Source organism: Pan paniscus, chromosome 3, assembly GCF_029289425.2.
Source record: "Pan paniscus chromosome 3, NHGRI_mPanPan1-v2.0_pri, whole genome shotgun sequence".
Taxonomy (NCBI): Eukaryota; Metazoa; Chordata; class Mammalia; order Primates; family Hominidae; genus Pan; species Pan paniscus.
Genome location: NC_073252.2, coordinates 111555717 through 111577117, shown reverse-complemented (window position 1 = coordinate 111577117; position 21401 = coordinate 111555717). Strand labels below are relative to the sequence as shown.

The 21401-nt window shown below is 37.4% G+C and overlaps 1 protein-coding gene across 27 annotated transcripts in view; it reads left to right on the top strand.

Moving 5' to 3' along the window:
• Window positions 1-21401, top strand: part of CAMK2D (calcium/calmodulin dependent protein kinase II delta) — a 319504-nt gene that overhangs the window by 288935 nt on the left and 9168 nt on the right. For all 27 annotated transcript variants that reach the window (XM_063603579.1, XM_057302147.2, XM_024928504.4 and 24 more), the window contains one exon: window positions 17379-17454. In XM_063603579.1, coding sequence (XP_063459649.1) covers window positions 17379-17454 — 76 coding nt within the window. The remainder of the gene's footprint in view (window positions 1-17378; window positions 17455-21401) is intronic.

Genomic DNA, 21401 nt, shown 5'->3' with positions numbered 1-21401 from the left:
GTAACATTTTTCCCTTGGCCAACATTGTTGAGCAGAGTTTGCCAATCCATTATATGAAAGTGAGCAACATGTTTAGTACAAAAAGACTGATTTAAGTATTGGCATTGCTATGATTTATTTTACTGTGGTGAAACTAACTTCTCTGCCAAAGCTATATTATCCCACTGATTACATATATGTGACTACTTCAGTATCCAAAGGAAATTCTTTGCAATATGCAAATACCTTTGGATGTTTGATTTCGTCTCTTCAGATTAGAACAAAATTTAAAATCTGTGATGAGTTCTGAACATTTCCAAACTACTCAATTGTGTTTTCTTTAAAAACAAATATAAAACCTCTCTATACAACTATTTTATTTAATATGTTATAGATTAAGTTATATTTTTAAATGTCACCTCCAAAGAACATTTCTCTTTAATTTCTCCTCACTTCCATAGTACTATCAGTGCAGTCTGCACTACTGCATTACTCATTGCAATACTCCCGTATAGTATGTCTCAACCATTTTTAATATGTTTGTGTTCAAATGCATCTAAGAAAACTGAATTGATATGACTATGTTATATTCTAGTGCTTTTAACACACCTTCATCATCATCCTTAGTCTTTCTTTGTCTCCTCAGTTTCTTTTAATTTCTTTGTCTCCTTAGTTTTGCTTATACCCCACATGCGGTCTCAGAAAATCCTACTAGTTCTCCTTCAAAATGCACACTTTTTTTTGGAATTGACTACTGCTCACCAACTCCATTGCCATCACTCTAACTTAAGATATAATCATCTTTTGCTGATATTATTGACATAGCTTCTTAGCCATTGACCTGCTTCTGCTTACAGTCTATTCTCAACAGAGAATAGAGTTACACTTTCAAAAATATATTAGATCATGTGCTGCTCTTGCTCTGTATTCTCCAGTGGCTGCCAAAGACATTAGAATCTATTAAAAGGCCTACCATGACCAGGGCTCCTTCAGACATGCCTTGCCTTGCCATCTGACTTAATGTCCTATTATATGTGCATCAGGAACACTGTTTCTGAAATGTATCAAGCAGGTTCCTGCCACAGGGCCTTGCACTTACTATTCCATGTCTGGTATGTCCTGATACACATTTCCATGTGGCTTACTGCCCTTTCTCTTTTTAAGTCTCTGACCAAATGTTATCAAATGTTACCCTCTCTGTGAGATCTTTTACTACCTTATTTTAAATTACATCCCTCCAGACTGGGCATGGTGGCTCATGCCTGTAATCCCAGCACTTTGGGAGGCAGGCAGATCACTTGAGGCCAGGAGTTTTTGAGACCAGCCTGGCCAACATGACAAAACCCCATCTCTACTAAAAATACAACAAAATTAGCCAGGTGTGGTGGTGCATGCCTGTAATCTCAGCTACTTGGGAGGCTGAGGCACAAGAATCACTGGAACTTGGGAGGCAGAGGTTGCAGTGAACTGAGATGGCACCACTGCACTCCAGCCTGGGCAACAGAGTGAGATTCTGTCTCAAAAAATAAAATAAAATGAAAATTTACATCCCTCCAAATCCAGCACTCCCCATTCTTCTGTTTTACTTTTCTCCTTATATTTATTATCTGAAATATCTATTTTACTTGTTTCCTGTTCCTCTTCCCCCTACTAAAATGTAAGTTTCTGTAGAGCAGAGATTTTTGTCTGTTTTGTTTATAGCCATATTCATAGTATCTAGAATAGTGTTGGGCAATAGTGGGAATAATAAATATTTAATTGGTAGAGGAAGGAAGCATAGTGGATACCAACCATGACATGTCCTAGCAGCCACTAAAATGATCGGAATTCTCCTGAAGTTGTGATCAGTTTACAACTTTTTCTGTGTAGGTTTTTGTACATATAATTACCTCGCTCCATAATTTAGGAGTTAAAAACACCGAGAATGCATGTTTTAAAAGTGTCTTAGTCCATTTGTGATGCTATAACAAAATATCACAGACTGGGTAATTTATAAATAGTAGAAATTTATTTTTCACAGTTTTGGAGGCTGGAAAGTCTAAGATCAAGGTGCCAGCAGACTTGATGTCTGGTGAACGCTTGCTCTCTGCTTTAAAAATGGCACCTCTTGCTGTGTCTTCACATGGCAGAAGGAATGGAAGGGACTAGCCAATCCCTCAAGCCCTTTTTTTGTTTTTGAAGAGGAGTCTCACCCTGTCACCCAGGTTGGAGTGCAGTGGCACAATCTCGGCTCACTGCAACCTCCGCCTGCTAGGTTCAAGCAATTCTCCTGCCTCAGACTCCCGAGTAGCTGGGATTACAGGCACCCGCCACCATGCAGAGCTAATTTTTGTATTTTTAGTAGAGACAAGGGTTCACCATGTTTGCCAAGCTAGTTTCGAACTCCTGACCTCAAGTGATCCGCCCACCTTGGTCTCCCAAAGTGCTGGGATTACAGATGTGAGCCACTGCACCTGGCCCTCAAGCCCTTTTATAAGGGCACTAGTCCCCTTCTAATAACCACTCAAGGGCCCCACCTGTTAATACCATCAATGTTTGGTATTAAGGTGCAACATGGGCTTTGTAGGGACGCATACATTCATATCATAGCATTAAGTCATAGGATGTTTTTTCCTATTGGAATGGAGGACGCGCTTTGGTGTCAAATATACTAGATTTGAATCCCAGCCCAGCTCTTCATTGAATATGCATTCTGACTGCTCATGTAAACCATTCTGAGTCATATGTACAATAGGGATAATAATATGTCAATGCTGGCCGGGTGCGGTAGTTCACGCCTGTAATTCTAGCACTTTGGGAGGCCGAGGCGGGCGGATTACCTGAACTCAGGAGTTCGAGACAAGCCTGGGCAACACGGTGAAACCCTGTCTCTACTAAAATACAAAAGAAATTAGCCGGTGTGGCGGCATGCACCTGTAGTCCCAGCTACTCAGGAGGCTGAGGCAGGAGAATTGCTGGAACCCGGGAGGCGGAGGTTGCAGTGAGCCAAGATCCCGCCACTGCACCCCAACCTGGGCGACAGAGTTAGACTCCATCTCTAAAACAAAAATAATAATAATATGTCAATACCTAACCATTTTTTACCTACAAAAGTAATTTCATATGGCTCAACCTGAAAATAATAATAACAATAAGAGAGCATACTCATGTTGAATAGTGATACAATCTATTAAATGCCTAGTATAATTCCTGGCCCATGATTTAAAACAGTCCATAAATCCAGAGAGAACTGTGTGTGTGTTTTTAAACATCATTGTTTCTATTTTCTGAAACATTTATTTTAGATAAGTAGGTATAAATGTTAAGACCCACATCCAGCCAACCTATGTGCATAAATACCCAAACTACATAAAGCTGCCCAAGTGCAGAAAACAAGTTCATTTTTGCTTTAAAATCGAAACTGATGGTTTTTTTAAAGTGTTTGTGAAGATGACGGTGTTCTTTTAACTCATTATTAATTTTAAACAATTAAAGTATTTTAGTTCACTACTTTTGGCCTCCATAGTATCATATAATAGGCACTTAATAGATTAATGAATTAATTATGAGGTTTTTACATTAATTCTGAGTTGAGACATATTTTGTACTTATTAAACATGTTTTAAGTAATAACTCAAAGTCATCCCTCATTTGAAGTGGTCCTTTTATCTCTGGATATGTTCAACTGTTTTGAAAAATTGGCTCAATTTTGCCTGTGTCTTGATTATCACTGCTGAGAGGAAAAGAAAAATATGTAGACTGATTGTTTTCCACAAAAGTAAAATGTGAATTTAAAAAGGAGCATATCTATGCAAAATTACTTAAACACTTCTCAAGCAAAATATCTCAAGAACGATAACATATAATGTCCCTTTTAGAAATTGTGATTACCCGGTTCAGTGTTTCCTCAAAAGAAACTAACTATCTTGATAGAAGTTAACAGATTAAATGTGAAAGACCTATGATTTGTTTTTGAATTGACTGTGTACAGGATCATTGGTTTCTTTATTAACATCACTGCATGTGGTTATTTACAGCATGTCTGTCTAGCAAAACACAGATGGTAAATGTTATGGAGAGAATTTGGATTTCAGGAAAAGTTGGGATAATAGACAAAAACTTATACCATTATGTGTTTTCAAATTTAAAAAGAAAGAAAAAAAAATCCTGCTCCAAATGTCATTTTTTTTACAATTGTACAATTTGAATTAGGAAATGTTTTCCACTGGAGAAAATAATGTTTTGGGGCCGTGAGTATTTTAAGTAGAGTATTTTTACTCCATGCCTAGGCCACTTCACACAGAATTATAGCATTCTGATTAAACATTGTACCACATTACACAAAGTTAAGCTACACGAAAATGTAAACATATTACTAAACAGTAAAGAAATACCTCTGGAAAGGTTAATGGTCCGTAATGACAGAAAAAATAACTTACTTCCAAAAGAGTGTTGTGATTTTTTAAGTGGTATTTTGACCAATGTAGGAAGAGTGTGAGCATATGAGATTGTATATTTAAGTCTCTCTTCAAGAAATAGAAGCTCTTCACTCATAATCTTTATAAGAAGAGAGAAGCCTAAGAAGGAACTTAGGGCTATTTAAATATATGAAGAGTTAATAAACATGAAATGTGTTTACCTGTCACTGAGAATAAAACTAACAAAAACACATTTGTTTGAGATGTGTGTAAACATCTGTACCTGAGTTGGTATTCTTTAAATCTGTACTACAATTTTGTAACAGGAGCAGTGTTGTAAGTTATTGAGGAATTTCATCATCTGGGTTAGTTAAATTAACCTCACTTCGGTAAGTGCTGTGTGGTTGTAATCTGACTATGCAAGTGCCAGCGATAACCTTTGTAGTCATTCTCAGTAGTCATCCTCTCTGAAACCTCCAAGTCAATATTTTCATGTTATCTCCAGTTTTTTTTTAATGTAAAATTCTTACTGTTGTCTTAATCTCAGTTCATATAATATAAATGCAAATTTCCTAAGTGTGGAATATTAATTACTTATTAAGTAACTTGAATGGTGTCTTTGAAGACTGTTCATCTTTTGAAGGAGTCATACTCACAAATATGTATCTCCTATACATTAAATTTTGAAATAAATTCATAATTTATGGTAATTTACATTTATAATGCATGTTGGAATAAATGAGAATACATAATATGTTGTTGGTTCTGAAATATATGGCTCATAAATTTAATTTTTACTGCAGTTGCATTGGTTAAACTAAGAACACCTTTACTGGACCTGTAAAACTGGGCCCCAATATTCTTTTTTTTTTTTTTTTTTGAGACAGAGTCTCACTCTGTTGCCCAGGCTGGAGTGCAGTGGCACAATCTCGGCTCACTTCAACCTCCACCACCCACGTTCAAGCAATTCTCCTGCCTCAGCCTCCCGAGTAGCTGGGACTACAGGCACCCACTACCACACCTGGCTAATTTTTGTATTTTTAGTAGAGATAGGGTTTTACCATGGTGGCCAGGCTGGTCTCGAACTCCTGACCTCAAGTGATCCATTCACCTCGGCCTCCCAAAGTGCTGGGATTACAGGCATGGGCCACTGCACCTGGCCAACTGGGCCCCAATATTTCAACAAGAATTTTTAAATTAATTATCTAAGCTGAATTTAGAGGCAAATATCCCAGAGCTAAACTGATTATACAGTACCAATGTGAGGTATCCTTTATTAAAAAGCATGTGTTACTGTGAGTCATTTAGTAATTTCTGGTATGATAGGATATTTTTATCTTCCCAAAGTAAGCTTTAACCAATGTAGTAACTAAGCACGGAAATGGCTCTTGGGCCTACAAGTCTTATCATTGCTTTCAAATGCATGACGACATTGGAAGAGTTATAGGCATTCACATGGGTACAGCCCAATGGATTCTTCTCATCTGCTGTACAGATAAGGCCAACACACTGAGACAGTGATGTTGCAGTAGAGAAACAGTTTAGTTATTGCAGGGCATCCAAGCAGGAAGACAGGACATGTTTCTGAAATCTGCCTCTCTGAGAACTTGGAGGCTTGGGTTGTTAAGGATAATTTGGCAGGCAGGGGGCTAGGGAAAGGGTGCTGCTGATTGGTTGGGAATGAAATCATAGGTGTGTCAGAACTGTCTTCATGTGCTGAGTTAGTTTCTGGGTGGGGGTTGCAGGACCGGTTGAGTCAGTTCCTTTGTATGAGTCACATACAAAGGGTGGCATCAGTTGGTTCACCAGAATGCAAAAGTCTGAAAAATATCTCAAAGACCAATCTTAGGTTTTACAATAGTAATGTTATCTATTAGGGGTAATTGAAGAAGTTATATATCTTGTGACCTCCAGGTACATGACTCCTGATCAGTAAGCAAACTAGGGAACAATAGCTGGTTATTGCTTAACTATTCATAGATCTTAGCAAATTCAAGACTCTACCATAATTTTAACCTTGTGGCCTTTTATTAGTTTTATGAAGGTAGTTTCAGTCCTGAACAAGGAGGGGGCATAATTTTGGGAAAGGCCTGTAATCATCCTTGCTTTAAAGTTAAACCGTAAAGTAAATTTCTCCCATTGTTGGCTTGGTTTACACCCAGGAATGAGCAAGGGCAGTTAGCTTGTGAGGTTAAAAGCAAGATAAAGTCAGTTATGTCACATTTATCTCATTGTCGTAATTTTTGCAAATGCAGTTTCAGCATCACTATGTGAATGTGTGTGTGGTAAAAATGGGAAGTATAAATAATTTTCCTCCAAACCTAAATAAGTCTTGCAAGTTGTGACAGACCATTGTAAATTTACACAGATTTACAATGCTGTGCCTTTTCAGTCCAATGGTCTGACATCTGAGAAAGCTACAGTAATCATCAAAGTTGGGCATATAGGCACACATATTACGTTGAGCCCTGGCCTTTGGATCTACAATGCCATAGATGAATGCAACATACTCCTGACATATCAAGAGGTTCTATCATTTTTTCATAATTTTCCAAATTGGAAAAATTCTCCGTAATTATTTTATTTGTATTATAAACTTTTTTCCACTAGTTCCCCACTTACTATTGATTACAGATGCTTTAGTAGTTTTAAACAATGAATGGGAGGAGACTGATTTTCCCATATGTTTTGTAAATTGGCCTTTCTTCTTCCCACTTCACTGAAGATAATCTGCCCTTGCAGATTATCTTTTATTGATTCAGGGAGCTATGGACTGGATAGTGATGGACTTTGTAATGAAAGCACAAGCTACTATTTTTGCAGCTGCTGAAGATAAGAATAAGCTAGAAAACATGAAAGTACAATGATAGGAGATGCTGCTGCATATTCCTGTGTAGTAAAAGATCTGCTTTGTTATCTGGACAGTCTCTTCCAGGAGAAGAGACTTCCTGAGTCAAAATAAGATAAGAAGTATGCAACACAAAGAAGTGAAATGATATTCTTATAGTTGAAATATTCATACTATGTTAGTTGGTAAAACTGCTTAGCTTCTACCTCATTGAGGCAACATTGGTGTGAGAAACACTGAAATATGACTGAGAGCCTACACTAGCAAGAAGATGGAGGGAAGATACCTTTAAAAAGATCACTTGGAGTTCAATAATTATGGATGCATAATAACATTTTGAGTACTCTTAATATAGTCAGCCTAGTTCTTTCTCAAAAAATAAATTCAAGGACATAACAGTTCAGTTGATACTATGGAATTTTGTTTGTTTGTTATTCAAAACCAGCAAAGGGATATGATGCTTATTTGGTAGAGAGGACATGCTCTTCAGCTCTTTCTGCCTTCTTGATCCAAGAAAGCATTCACAAATTTACCAGTTTATTTACTCAGGAAAATGTGGCTATAAATGAACTTAACCCAGGAATAAACTAAATTCTATTATTTACTAAGTTCAAATAGTATACTTTTCATAAAGGGATGAAATCAGTTATTGAAAAGAAGCTAAATTAATTGTAAGCTAAACAACAGCAACTGAAATCACTGAAAGAAATTAAAACCTACTATCATGACTGTAAAGGATTTTAACCATTCTCACTTTTTATATTTCTAGCTATTAATACTGAAGGGAGGACAGAATATTAACACTTTGAAATTAACTCTCCGCCAGGCACGGTGGCTCACGCCTGTAATCCCAGCACTTTGGGAGGTCGAGGCGGGCGGATCACCTGAGGTCAGGAGTTCAAGACCAGCATGGCCAACATGGTGAAACCCTGTCTCTACTAAAAATACAAAAATTAGCTGGGTGTGGTGGCAGGCACCTGTAATCCCAGCTACTCTGGAGGCTGAGACAGGAGAGTCGCTTGAACCCGGGAGGTGGAGGTTGCAGTGAGCCGAGATCACACCTTTGCACTCCAGCCTGGGGGACAACAGCAAAACTTCTTCTCAAAAAATAAACAAATAAATAAATAAATAAACTCTTGACCTGAAAGATACATGCTCCGTTTTGACTAATATAAAATTGATTAGCAGAGTTAGTTGAAATCATTACAGCACCCAGGGGCAGCTGGATTGCTTTCATGACCAAAAAAAAAAAAAAAAAAAAAAAAGGCCAAAAAGGACTTTCCAAATATTTTAAAACTTTATGTCTAATTGGTCTCATTGTCTCTTTTCCACGTCTGAATTTTTTTCTTTCAAGAAAATAACTGTGGCCATCACCTTGGTTACACAGTGGAGAGAAGAGATACCCTTAGAGAATGCTTAGAACATCTCTGATCATGCAAATGTGTAAACTTGAATGCCAAGAGACTTTATAATCTTAAATCTGAGCAGAGGATGTGAGTCTTTGACCAGTTTCTTAAAATCTTTTTCTTCCATGTCATCAACTCTTAACTGGAAATGGTACCACACCTATGTGATTCATGGAACATCTTAATACTTGAAATACTCAATGGTATTCACAATGCTGTGCTATTTCTAGCTTCTGCAAGTCAGCTGGGGGTGGCAGAATAGTTACCCAATTACTTTAATGTGGCTAGAGTGAATTCTTTCACATAAGCAAATGTTCTGTGTAATCATAGATAGTTTCTTTAGACTCTAAAACATTTATTTAAGTCATTTTTTAATGAAAATCTTTATAAATACTTTATACCTCCTTTAATTTAATAGTAAATATTTTATTTCCATTTCCGGTCAAAGGTAATTTTAGGAATAACATGACCATATTTTACTGTAACCCGTGATATCCTTGCAAACTAAAAAAAACATAAACCTATTTGTACTTATTCTAAATGATCCCAATGCTAGATCTTTCTGATCTTAAAGATTTGTTAATTATTTATTATTAGGCTATAGCAATTTAACAGGGCTAAGACTGATATTACTTCTTCCCCAGTTAACTATCATTTTGTACTATGAAACTACTCTGCATTATATAGCAAAGTTCAAAGATGGTTTGAATAATTTATTTATTTTTTTTAATCCTGAAAGCCTCTAGTAATTAAAGGGTGAAAAGTTGATGTTATTCAACAGGTGACTTCTGGATAAAAGAGGTTTACAGTAAACATTCGTGAATAGAAATTTAGTAATTGCCAGGTCTTATATTTGAATAAAATATTAAATCACTCAACTTTAGAATCTGTGATAAGTTTGATTTTAAAAGCCAAAATTATGAAAATTCCTCTCCCCAACATTAACTGCTACATCAGTCTAGTGAAGTAAAAATAAAGTCACAGAGAAACAAGCCGCTAATTGCACAGAGAATGCCAAATATAACTGAATTGATAGGCACCTTTTTCTGTAAAACTACCAAGAGCATAATTTGTATATTTGCCTAAAATAGTAACTATTCCCAAGGGTTAATTTTGTTAATGGCAGCATGGAAAAAGACAATAAAACCACGGGGCACCCAGTTGTGTGAAATTGATGTAATAATTAATTACACCCTTAGCCTAGTAATTAAGTAGTCAGTCACCTTGCCAGAGCAAGTTCAAAGGCGTTTAGGTGGTTCATTTAAGTTTATGATTTCAAAATATTGAAGTAAAGCACTGTGGGCTGGAAAGGAACATAGATCAGTGAATTAAACAGCAGAGGGGAACCTTAGCCAAATAAAGCTCTAACCCTGGCACAGCCTCTGAATTTGCTAGATGACTTGAGCAAGTCACTTAACCTCCTTGTCCTTCAAGTCTCTGACAGCCAAGTACCCAATAACCTGTAAGAAATGTAGAAAGAAGGATTTAAATTAAATAGAACTAGACATATTAAGAAAATAAATAAATAGAATTGCTAACTTAAGATGATACAAAAATTGTTGCTATACAACAATTTTAATTGCACAGCTTTTGATCATTGAATAAGTGCTTTTTAGGCACAATTCACTAAAAGATTTCAACATATGACACTCTGCAAACATCCCAGTGAAGACACATTTGCAGGTATAAATTCAGTTTATTTTGTGGTCCAAGTTTCATTGTAGTCAGCTAGACCTCTCAATAGGGCTTATCATCAAGTAGTTTCACTTCAATAAACTGATTAATCCAAAATCTAAACAACTGAAAAGCTCAAGCTCAAATACTAGAATTTCTTTGCACTCAACCCTCTTGAAAAGAAATATTAAATGTAAACATTGACTAGAAGTATCTGGTTTATCTTACTAGACTTTTAAGATTAAATCTGCTGCTATTCCGGCATCTGAAATACTGCAGCCTCATAAACTTTGGTCCTGATGCAGACTCTGAAGTATCCAAGGTGCCTTCTCAGCACCACCACATCCAAACTGCTATCATACATGATAATTGTCTACATACTTGCATTTATCTAGTGGTTTAAAATGTACACAGTATTTTATATATATTGTCTAACCATATATTGATATTTATTCATACATGCATGCATTTATGGACGTTGACTCAGTACTAGGTGTTCAGACTATAAACTGGTCAAGTTCTAGTTAGATATATGAACATCCCGTGATAATGCAGTAAGATCAAAGTAACGTAAAGTAGCTGGGTCTGAAGCACGCAGGAAGAGCAATACAGACAAAGTGACACTTGAGCAAGGTATTGAAAAAGATTTTCAGGCAGAAGAGGGAGAGCTTCTGGCAGAAGGAAAAATGGCAGGAAAAGTACAGTTATCAAAGAGCCAGGACTAGCTGAGGAAAGGTGAGCCCCTTGGTGTGGCTGGAGAATATATAAAAGCCCTAGAGGACAAAAAGTGTCAAGAGATAAAGCAGGAAAAGTAAGAAGATCTTTAAAACAGAGAACTTTGGGCTTCAGCTTCTAGACCATGAGAGGAGGGGGACTAGAAACCTTAAAGGGGTGGGGGACAATGGCAGCTCTGTTCTATAGAGTGATGATTCTGCAACAGTGAGGAGTGAGAGAGGCCGGTGTGGGAGACCTGGGAGCAGGAAGGGTCAGGAACTTCCAAGAGCCTGAATCAGAGTAGTGGCAGTGAGCCTAGAGAGGAAGAAATGGCTCTGAGAAAGAGTTGGAAGAATGTAGAATGGCTAAAGATCTATGAGGAATAAAAAGAAAGGAGATAGCAAGGCTTCCAGTTTGGGCAGCTGAGTAGATTATGATGCCACTATCCAAGATGAGAAATTCCAGAGAGGCATCAGACTTTGTGAGAAAAATACTGAGGTTCATTTTGGGCACCCTGGGTCTGAAATGCCAGGACAAATTCAGATGTTTAGAATGCAGTTAGAAATATGAGCATGGAGCCTAGAAAGATTTAAGGTCTCCGAGATAGAGAATTGGCAGTCTTCAGCATGCGGTCAGAGCCAGAGGAGTGAATGAGATTGCCAAGAGTAAGCAAATGAAATAATTAAGAGGCTAAGGATGTATCCTGGGAAACATCATCAGAAGTGCTAAGGAAAAATAATGATCCATGGAGGATTGGATATGGAAACAAAGAAAGAATTGAATCCAGAAGAAACCCCAGGTTTTGAGCTGGGAGACTGGCAAAATTGTGGTTTCATTAGCAAAAATGAGTAAGTCAGGAAAACAAAGGAGTTCGATGATCAGTTTTAGACAAGTCAAAAAGTGTTTTCTGTCAATAAACGATAAGACATACTACTTTATACTTAAATTATTTCCATTTGTCAGTTTTATATTTCTTAAAGGCTGTCTGGTTATCACCAAATAATGTACCATCATATATTTTAAAAAGGTCATTGGATTGGGAATCGAAACCAATTGAGTTCGTTCTGGACCTACTATTCATTCAAATACTTATTAAACATTTCCTATATGCCATGCACTGTGTTATCTGCTGGAGATGCAATGGTGCAGTACCACCCTTCTAGAGTAATAGAGAAAACTGATTAATCGGTTACATGCAAATAAATATGTAAATACAAGTGTACTAAGTGCTTTTAAAAATCAGGTGCCAGCTATGTATGAATTCATAACATCGCGGGGACCTGACCTAACATGAGGCTCAGGGAAGACTTTTTTTTTTTTCCTTTTTTTGAGACAAAGTCTCGCTCTGTCACCAGGCTGGGGTGCAATGGTGCAATCTCAGCTCACTGCAACCTCCACCTACCGGGTTCAAGTGATTCTCCTGCCTCAGTCTCCCGAGTAGCTGGGACTACATGTGCGCGCCACCACACCTAGCTAAGGCGTGTACTTTTAGCAGAGATGGGGTTTCGCCATGTTGGCCAGGATGGTCTCTTGACCTCGTGATCCACCCGCCTCGGCCTCTCAAAGTGCTGAGATTACAGGCATGAGCCACCGCGCCTGGCCCAGGGAAGGCATTTTTGAAGAAATAATAGTTGAATTGAGATCTGATAAAAGAAGTAGGAGCAAAATGGGGGGGTGCAGTTTTCCAAGAAGAGAAGACAGTACATATAAAGGGCTGGTAATAGGAGGCAGAATGTCCATTTTGAATTGGTAAAACAAAGGAGCAAGAGTGGATTGGAGAAGATAAAGTCAAAGAGTCTGAATGAGTCTAATGAGATGGGCAGAGTCCAGATTACGCAAGGTTTTGTAGTCTCTCTTCAGGTACCTATCCTGAGAGCAGTGAGAAGGTTTTAGAAGAGTTCAAATAGAAGGTTATCTGAAGAGATAGGCATTTAAAAAAAAGAGAGAGAGAGAGAGAGAGGTGGTTGCATTGTAGAGAACAGAATAGTGAAGAGCAAAATTGGTTGCAGAAACACTAATCAGAGGGCTGTTACAGAGCCTGGACAAGAAATGATGGGTGCTTGTACCCAGAGAGAGTGGGGGTGAAGAGGAAAAAAAGTCAAAAAGAAGAGGAAGGCAAATTCAACAGAACTTAATGGATTGGCTTGAGGTGCTGGATTTAGGGAGTCAAATATGATCCTCAGGTTTCTTTCTGGCTTATGCAACTGAGAGATGATCTTGCCATTCACCAAAATGGGGATCCATGGAAGAGCAAGCAGGCTTGTAGTGGTGGCAGTTCTTAAGCTCAGTTCAGTATACGTTGGGTTTGAGGTCCATTTGAGATACCCAAATGGAGGCTCAAAAATAGCCTTGACACATAGATCTGAAGGAAGAGTCTAGAAAGGAGGTTAACAATTTGGGAGTCATTAGAATATAGATGACTATTTAAAACACTGGTGTACACAGGACTTTAGGGCTGCAGCATGAGATAAGGAGAGGGACTCAAATTGAGTCTTTAGAAGGAATTGAAGCATTTAATATCCAGGTAGAGAAGGATAACATGGCAAATGAGAATGAGAACATGTAGAAAAGCAAGAGAGTTAAGTAAAAGGAGAGTGTTCCAAGACAAGAAGGTGGGAAGGAGTGATCAGCAAACTCCATACCTTTGGGCAATGCCCATAATCCCTTTATTTATCTGTTAAACCAAGAAATAATCACTGCATTCCTGAGTATTGTTATAGTAACCAAATCTAATGTTTGAGGAAATGTTGAAATCTGTAAGTTGTTTTATTATGTAGTTACTCTCAGTTCTTGGGTTTTATTTTGTTTTCAAACACTGGGATCATTCACACCCTTATCTTACTCTTCCAGGCCTCTTAGAACAAGAGCCAAAAATATATGAATTTGAAAGGGAAAATGTTCCCAATTCTTTGTGCATAATTGCATGGAAAGTAATTCCACTCAGAACCTGGAACATCTCTCCCACTTGGTTTTCTCTTTTTCCTTTTCCTAAGAATCTAGAAATCGCCAGAAAGTACTTTGTGTCCTATGAGTATAGGCTTGAGCACTTCAGTTCTAGAAATAAACCTAGTAGGTAAACAGCTTCCTGCGATTAAATGGCTAGCTCTGGAGTGGAAGAAGCTTCTGGTATTCAGGGAACACCTTACTGGTACATTCTGCATTCATCGTGGTATAATTAGGGACACGTCACAAGCTCTCCACTTTGACTTTTGGAGTGGTTATTTATTACTTGGTGTTCAGGAAGAGGGAAGGCCAGATGAGAATGGACCCCCTCCCCACAAAACTTGTCTGTCCAAGCCACTGGCACAGTAACTGTTCCTCACCCTCACTGCTGATTGAGAGTAGAGCTAGCTAGCACCAAACCCTCACTCTTCCTCTAGGTCAGATGCTGGGCTTGTGGCAACAGTTCCAACCACAAGCTGACTACTATATACAAATGATTCATTTCCAGCCTTCTGCTTTCCTTTAAAGAGTCAGCTGTCATGTGCCGCCTGTGACTCACTCAAGCTCCTTTGCCCCAGTGAAATAAGCACTCTAAAGATTCCTGAGTTCCAGGCCCCTCCTAAGCCAAACGAGTCACATTGTTTTTATGGTGATACAGCACGGAAGCATCCTGGCTAATTCCCATTTGTTGTCCTGCCAGCGAAAGCACCATCGTTTCTAAGCATAAGAAGTGAGAGAAGGCAATTTGTGTTGCTTTGTTTATGCAGGACAACCCTTAAGCCAGTTGTGGCATGCAAAATACTTAAGAGTGAATGCGTATTTCCACAGTGGTTCAGAAAGTAAAAGATGGCCATATACACCCGATGATTCTAATTCCATATTATGCTTGTGAGGCAGTGCAGAGACTTTCAGAAACTTCAGGAAGTGATCCTAAACTCTTCACACTCTATAAACTGAAGCCTACCCTAATGAAGCTCCACGAAGGACGTTGATCTTATGCTCATTTCAAATTGGCCATGTTTTCTAAACTGTAGTTTTTCCTATCAGCTGTATATCAGACCAAAAAAAAAAAAATCTGTTAGTTTGAAATGAGGATTTCATGTGAGAGAGAAGTTTTGGTGGCCACATTTTTATAATCTCATTTTCTGAGATCCTCCTCACCCGTATCCCTTATATTCCAGAATCGGGTCAGCTGTCATTAGCTTTTGCCAAATGTTCATACTGTTGAGGCCACAGACAGATGAATCACCTATTGCCTAACTGAATTAAGCTAAAATGTGTCACTGGCAGGATCCTTATTACAAAATCATGCCCTGATACCACTTCTGTCAGTATGTTTTGCTGTTGAATGTATTATTGATATTCATCAATCAAATGAGCAAGGGCAAGAAATGTTTTGGACTTCTGTAGGAGCTGTGTTATGTTACTTTATATAAATGAAAAGTAATTATGTAACTAAATATGAATTCTAACCCATATAGTGATTTTTTAATATTATAGACCTTGACATTGTTAGCAACCATATTATGGACTAACTTAATCACATTTTATAGGATAGTTTATTACTTGTATTTGTTATGATATAGTCTCATATAGTCTCGATGAAGTAAAATGTGGTTTATAGAAAATTTATTTTTAAATAATGTCATCACCTAGGTAACCTGAAGTTTCAGAGTGAAAGTAAGCATTTAAGCTTGTGGTTAAAATCTGCTTGATGAAGATCAGATTCATAAAAAATGCAAACTGGTTTCTTTAGTCAATAAAGAATAAAACCTGAGGTCAGCTTTCTTTGTGATCAATAGCAGCCTCACTACCTCAGTAAGATAAGATGGGAAGTAACATTTTGTGATTCCCAGTCTATGTTCAGTGATTTTAAGGGAATATCGCAATATTCTTAAAATCCAGTAAAATTTGATTTCTAAAATATTTCATGCAGTAATTTTATAAATAAGAGAACAGTGTTCTGAAATCAAGAAAAGTTTATTAGTCTCAATTGATTAAATTCACAAACATTGAGCATCTATTCCATAAAAGACACTGAACAAAGCTTTTTAGGCTATACAAGAAAATAAAATGTTCTTTGCCCTCAGGAAGCTTTTAAGTTAACAAGGAAGACACATTACACAGTACAGAAAGTTTAATAACAATTTAAAACAAGTAATAATGTGTTTTAAACTAAAGAAGGTATCAAGAGATAGCATATGCATAATTGCCGAGTGATACAGATGCTGCAGGCTTTCAAAAAAGAGAAAGAACACTTGAGGCAGATGTCAGTAGAAACAAATTCACTGAATAGATAGGATTTGAGCCAAACCACTATTAATAATTTCACCAATTATGGGCTAGGAATAGAAACAAATCATGATTGGTGTTGGGTTTGACAGCTATACCTGGAGGCTTTCATCTTATTATCTGCCTACATCTACAGTATTGATTCATATGTCACTTCTTCAATTTGTAGAGTTTACTAAAGGCCATTTGTCTAAAAACAAAGGCCAGTCACAGTATCGGCATCCTTTTGTAGAGTTTGTCAAGCAGAAAAGTGAAAAAATGCAAATAATTATATAAAGTTCAATATCTCAATGCAAGATATCATCTTTACTCTGAAGATAGACATATTATTAGAATGATACTTTTTAAGATTGTCTTTAATAACATTTGTTAACTATGAAGAGAAATATGTTTACTAATCCAATCAAGTTAAGGTAGTAAAAACTAATTTTATTTTATTTTATTTATTTATTTATTTTTTTTTTTTTTTTTGAGACGGAGTTTTGCTCTTGTTGCCCAGGCTGGAGTGCAGTGGCGTGATCTCGGCTCACTGCAACCTCCACCTCCCAGCTTCAAGCAATTCTCTTGCCACAGCCTTCCCAAGTAGCTGGGATTATAGGCATGCGCCACCAAGCCCGGCTAATTTTGTATTTTTTTTTTTAGTAGAGATGAAGTTTCTCCGTGTGGGTCAGGCTGGTCTTAAACTCCTGACCTCAGGTGATCCGCCCACCTTGGCCTCCCAAAGTGCTGGGATTACAGGCATGAGCCACTTTGCCCAGCCTTAGTAAAAACTAATTTTAAAAAACATAGCCTTGACCGACCTTTCAGGTGACTGTTGTTTTCAAACAAATGGAAAATAGCAGTGCTTTCCAAACATGAATGTACTCAGAGGTCACCTGAGAGTCATGTTAAAATGCAGATTCTGGCAGGGCACAGATCACACCTGTAATCCCAGCACTTTGGGAGGCAGAGGTGGGAGGATCACTTGAGCCCAGGAGGTCAAGGCTGTAGGGAGCTGTGATTGCGCTACTGTACTCCAGCATGGGTGACAGAGTGAGACCCTATCTCAAAAATTAAAAATGAAAAAGAATATTTAATATGACTTTTGTCTTTTATTCTTACCCAACTCCATATTTTTGCCTTTAGCACGAAAGCAAGAGATTATCAAAGTCACTGAACAACTGATCGAAGCTATCAACAATGGGGACTTTGAAGCCTACACGTGAGTAGCAGACGTTTACTTTGCTTTCATGCATATGGTAAATATATTTTTTATATGAATGCATTCTTCAACATGTCTGAATTCACATATATTTAATTCAAGGTTTGATATGTCAACAATAGTTTTATTTCATGGTATAAATGACTAAGTGCCCCTAGGAGAGAAAAATTTATTTAAGATTTCAGAGGCCAGGCACAGTGGCTCACACCTGTAATCCTTGCACTTTGGAAGGCCAAGGTGGGAAGACTGCTTGAGGCCAAGAGTTCAAGACCAACCTGGGTGACAAAACAAGACCCCGTTTCTACAAAAAGTTTAAAAATTAGTCAGGCATAGTGGTGCACACCTGTAGTCCCACATACTTGGGAGGCTGAGGCAGGAGGATCACCTAAGCCCAGGAGGTCGAGGCTGCATGGAGCCATGATCACATCACTGCACTCCAGCCTGGGTGACAGAGTGAGACCCTGTCTCAAAAAAGAAAAGAAAAAAGATTTCACAGAGAGAAGGCTTGACTTCTGATCCAACGATTGGAGATTTCTTTGTAAATATGCAGATGTATAACCACTCCCACATCACACATACAGAAGTCCAGATGAGAAAAGGTCAGTCCAGGCAGAGCAATTCATGTGAGCAAACACACAAAAAAATATGAAAGTACATAAAATGTGCATTTCAGCTTAAGAAATGTTTTCCCTTACAGTTCTGCAGAGGTTCTGGGGCAGAGAAAGAGATTAGGAGGTGACATGAGGCAGCCTTCTCTCTTCAGCCAGTACAGCTCAACTTTATCTGCATCTCTTTTATATGTTTGTATCTTAAGGAAAACTTTACTTGAAGAATGGGTTCTAATGCTTATTTAAAGTTTATAAACTCCTGGATCATAGGAACTATGAAGGAAATTACTTTGCTGAAGTTAAAATAAAGCATTCAATTTAAATAGGGCCTTCTCCTTACACCATGCAACTAATGAGTTCCACCCCAGTGAAAGACTTAAAATGCAAAACAGAGATTGAATCTGATCTCTGGCTAGAAAGATCCAAAAGCTGAAGATATAATCATAAATGAGAACATAATATGATTATACCTAAATAGATAAAACGTGTATACTTTAATTAAAAAACCAAGAATAAAAGAGACAAACAAACTTAGAAAAACATTTGCAAAACATATATCAAAAGTTAATTTTTTATATTGCGTGAATATGATTGAAAAGTAGAAAAATAGGTAAAGAACATGAACTGACTATTATCAGAGGAGGAAATATAAATGACAAGTAAACTAGTAAAGGCATGTTCATGTTAACTAATTAAGTATACACAAACTTGAATGCAAGAGCCTCTTCTCCCTATAAAGTCAGCAGAGATGTAAATTCTGCTGATAGCCAGCAAGGTGCAGATACTGCAGGACAATGGTGACTTTCCTCCACCATGGAATAAAACACAATTAGGTGCAAACTTTCAGGGTGGTGGTGGTGGCAGATATGGGGGGATTAGTAATATATTTTGTTGTATAATCTGTTATTATATACCTGAAAGCTTTTATAAAGGCTCACTTTACTGTAATACTATAATTCTACTTATAAGAATTTAACAAGTATAAATTTTTTATGTAAAACATGAACAAAAATTTGTGAACAAAGATATATACTGAAGCAAAATTGATAATAGTGAAAAATTGGAAACAATGTATATGCCCAACAGTACCATTCCCATTAAATCATCTTTGGTACAATGGTTATGTTGAGTTTCTAGCGACCTGGAAAAATATTTATGATGTTTTTACTGAAAATTAAGCAGGACTTAAAAGAGTATGTACATAATTATTACAACTACAAAAGTAAAAGGTATTAAAAGTGCCAGGTGCGATGTCTCACGCCTGTAATCCCAGCGCTTTGGGAGGCCAAGGCAGGCAGATCACCTGAGGTTGGAAGTTCAAGACCAGCCTGACCAGCATGGAGAAACCCCGTCTCTACTAAAAGTACAAAATTAGCCAGGTGTGGTGGTCCAAGCCTGTAATCCCAGCTACTTGGGAGGCTGAGGCAGGAGAATCACTTGAACCCAGGAGGCAGAGGTTGCGGTGAGCTGAGATCGCACCATTGCACTCCAGCCTGGGCAACAAGAGTGAAACTCTTTCTCAAAAAATAAACAAATAAATAAATAAAAAGTATTAAAAGTGGAATGAAACATGCCAAATTAGATTTTAAAAAGAAAAAAAGAAGTTGCCTCTGAGAGGTAAAATTATGTGTGAATTTTTTTCCTGCTTTTTTTATTCTTCCCAAATTTTACATAAGCAAGTATTACTTTTATCATTAGTTATAAATAAACACAAAATATAAAATATGGATGAGATTAGCTAAATGTAAGACGGAAACTATATCAGGAGCTTCTTATAACTTAAATATGTGTGCATATATGTATAAACACATGCATATACTTGTGTATGAGTGTATCCATTCTTTATCATGACCTAATAAGGCATACTTGGAATAAAAGAAATAGTAAAAATTGGAGTTAAGAAGAACAGTCTGTTTTCAGAGACAACCGTTCCCTATTAAACAATTGTTTATAGCTGTGCCATAGAACCTGCTTTTTAAAAATTCTTGTTGCTGTTATATCCTTGTTAGATACATATGATTATCCAAAGAATAAGATTATTCTCTTTTTTTAAAAATCTTTTTTTTTGCAATAGCATTTCCTTGTGGAATGATAAAAAGTTGTGTTTGTTATTGTTAAAAAGAAAAAAAGAAGTTGCCTCTGAGAGGTAAAATTGTGTATGAATTTTTTTCCTGCTTCTTTTATATTCTTTCTAAATTTATAAACAGATACTACTGTTATATAGGGAGCAATTGTAGCCAGGCAAAAGTGTACGTTTCCTATATTCTCAGTTTAAAATAGGGTATTTTAAATAATGCTAAACCTTGGGATCATACCAGTTCACTAATATCTTTGCCTATGGAGACTTATAATCTGGCCTGATTTTGTACTTTCCAGCCAGAGCTAATCCAACAGGGCTTCCATTCGAGAGCTTTTGGGATGGTAGAATGTACTGGTGTATCCCTGTCAGCTGGTCCTTAGAACACCTGTTCAGATCACACACACCCACATGTCAAATGGCAGCTTTGTGGATCTTTCATTAATACAAAGCCTTTTATGGGGTAGATGGATGATTAGATAGATAGATAGATAGATAGACAGACAGACAGACAGACAGAGACAGACAGACACACACACACACATTTCCAAATATACTGACTCTTTTTCATGGCTGGGTAAGAAGATCCATCATGGCACAGTGATTCCCAGATTATGTTAGTACTGATGTAAGGCAGTAAGAAATTTTGGTTCACTGATAATGACAACCAAAAACCATATTTATAGAGGAAGTAATAGCCCCTGGCAGAATAAATTCTTGTTACCATAGGAACGCTGTTCTTCCCATTTTGCTTCTTAGAAAGAGACTATATATATTTGATTTTAAGCTTAAAAACGCCTGCCCAGCAGGCAATCTGAAGTGAAGGTTACTGTAATCCTTGCCCCCATCATCTTTAAGGCACAAAGGATATCCACTGTGATTTCTACTTTTTAAAGGTATTCTTTAAATAACACCGGTTCCACGTTCTATAAACAGTACTGCACTTTGAGGAACTACAGTGAGTTAGACTTTTGAAATTTGTGTTTCTGTTGAACATTTTAAAAATTTTGCTCCCCCTCCACCCAAATGGGGAATTTCTCTATGAAATTAGATGTGGCCCCATCCACTGTATTACCCTTTGGGGCAAATTAATAAACAGTCCAAAATCCTTTGATTTGTACTCCATTTGATCTACCTTGTGAACTCCCATTCATTCTTCAAATCCAGGTCTTGTCACCTTCTCTGAGAAGCCTACCCTGATCACCATAGGCCCAAAGGAAATATTTTCTTCTCTGCATTTCCAGGGGCCTTACACACATAAC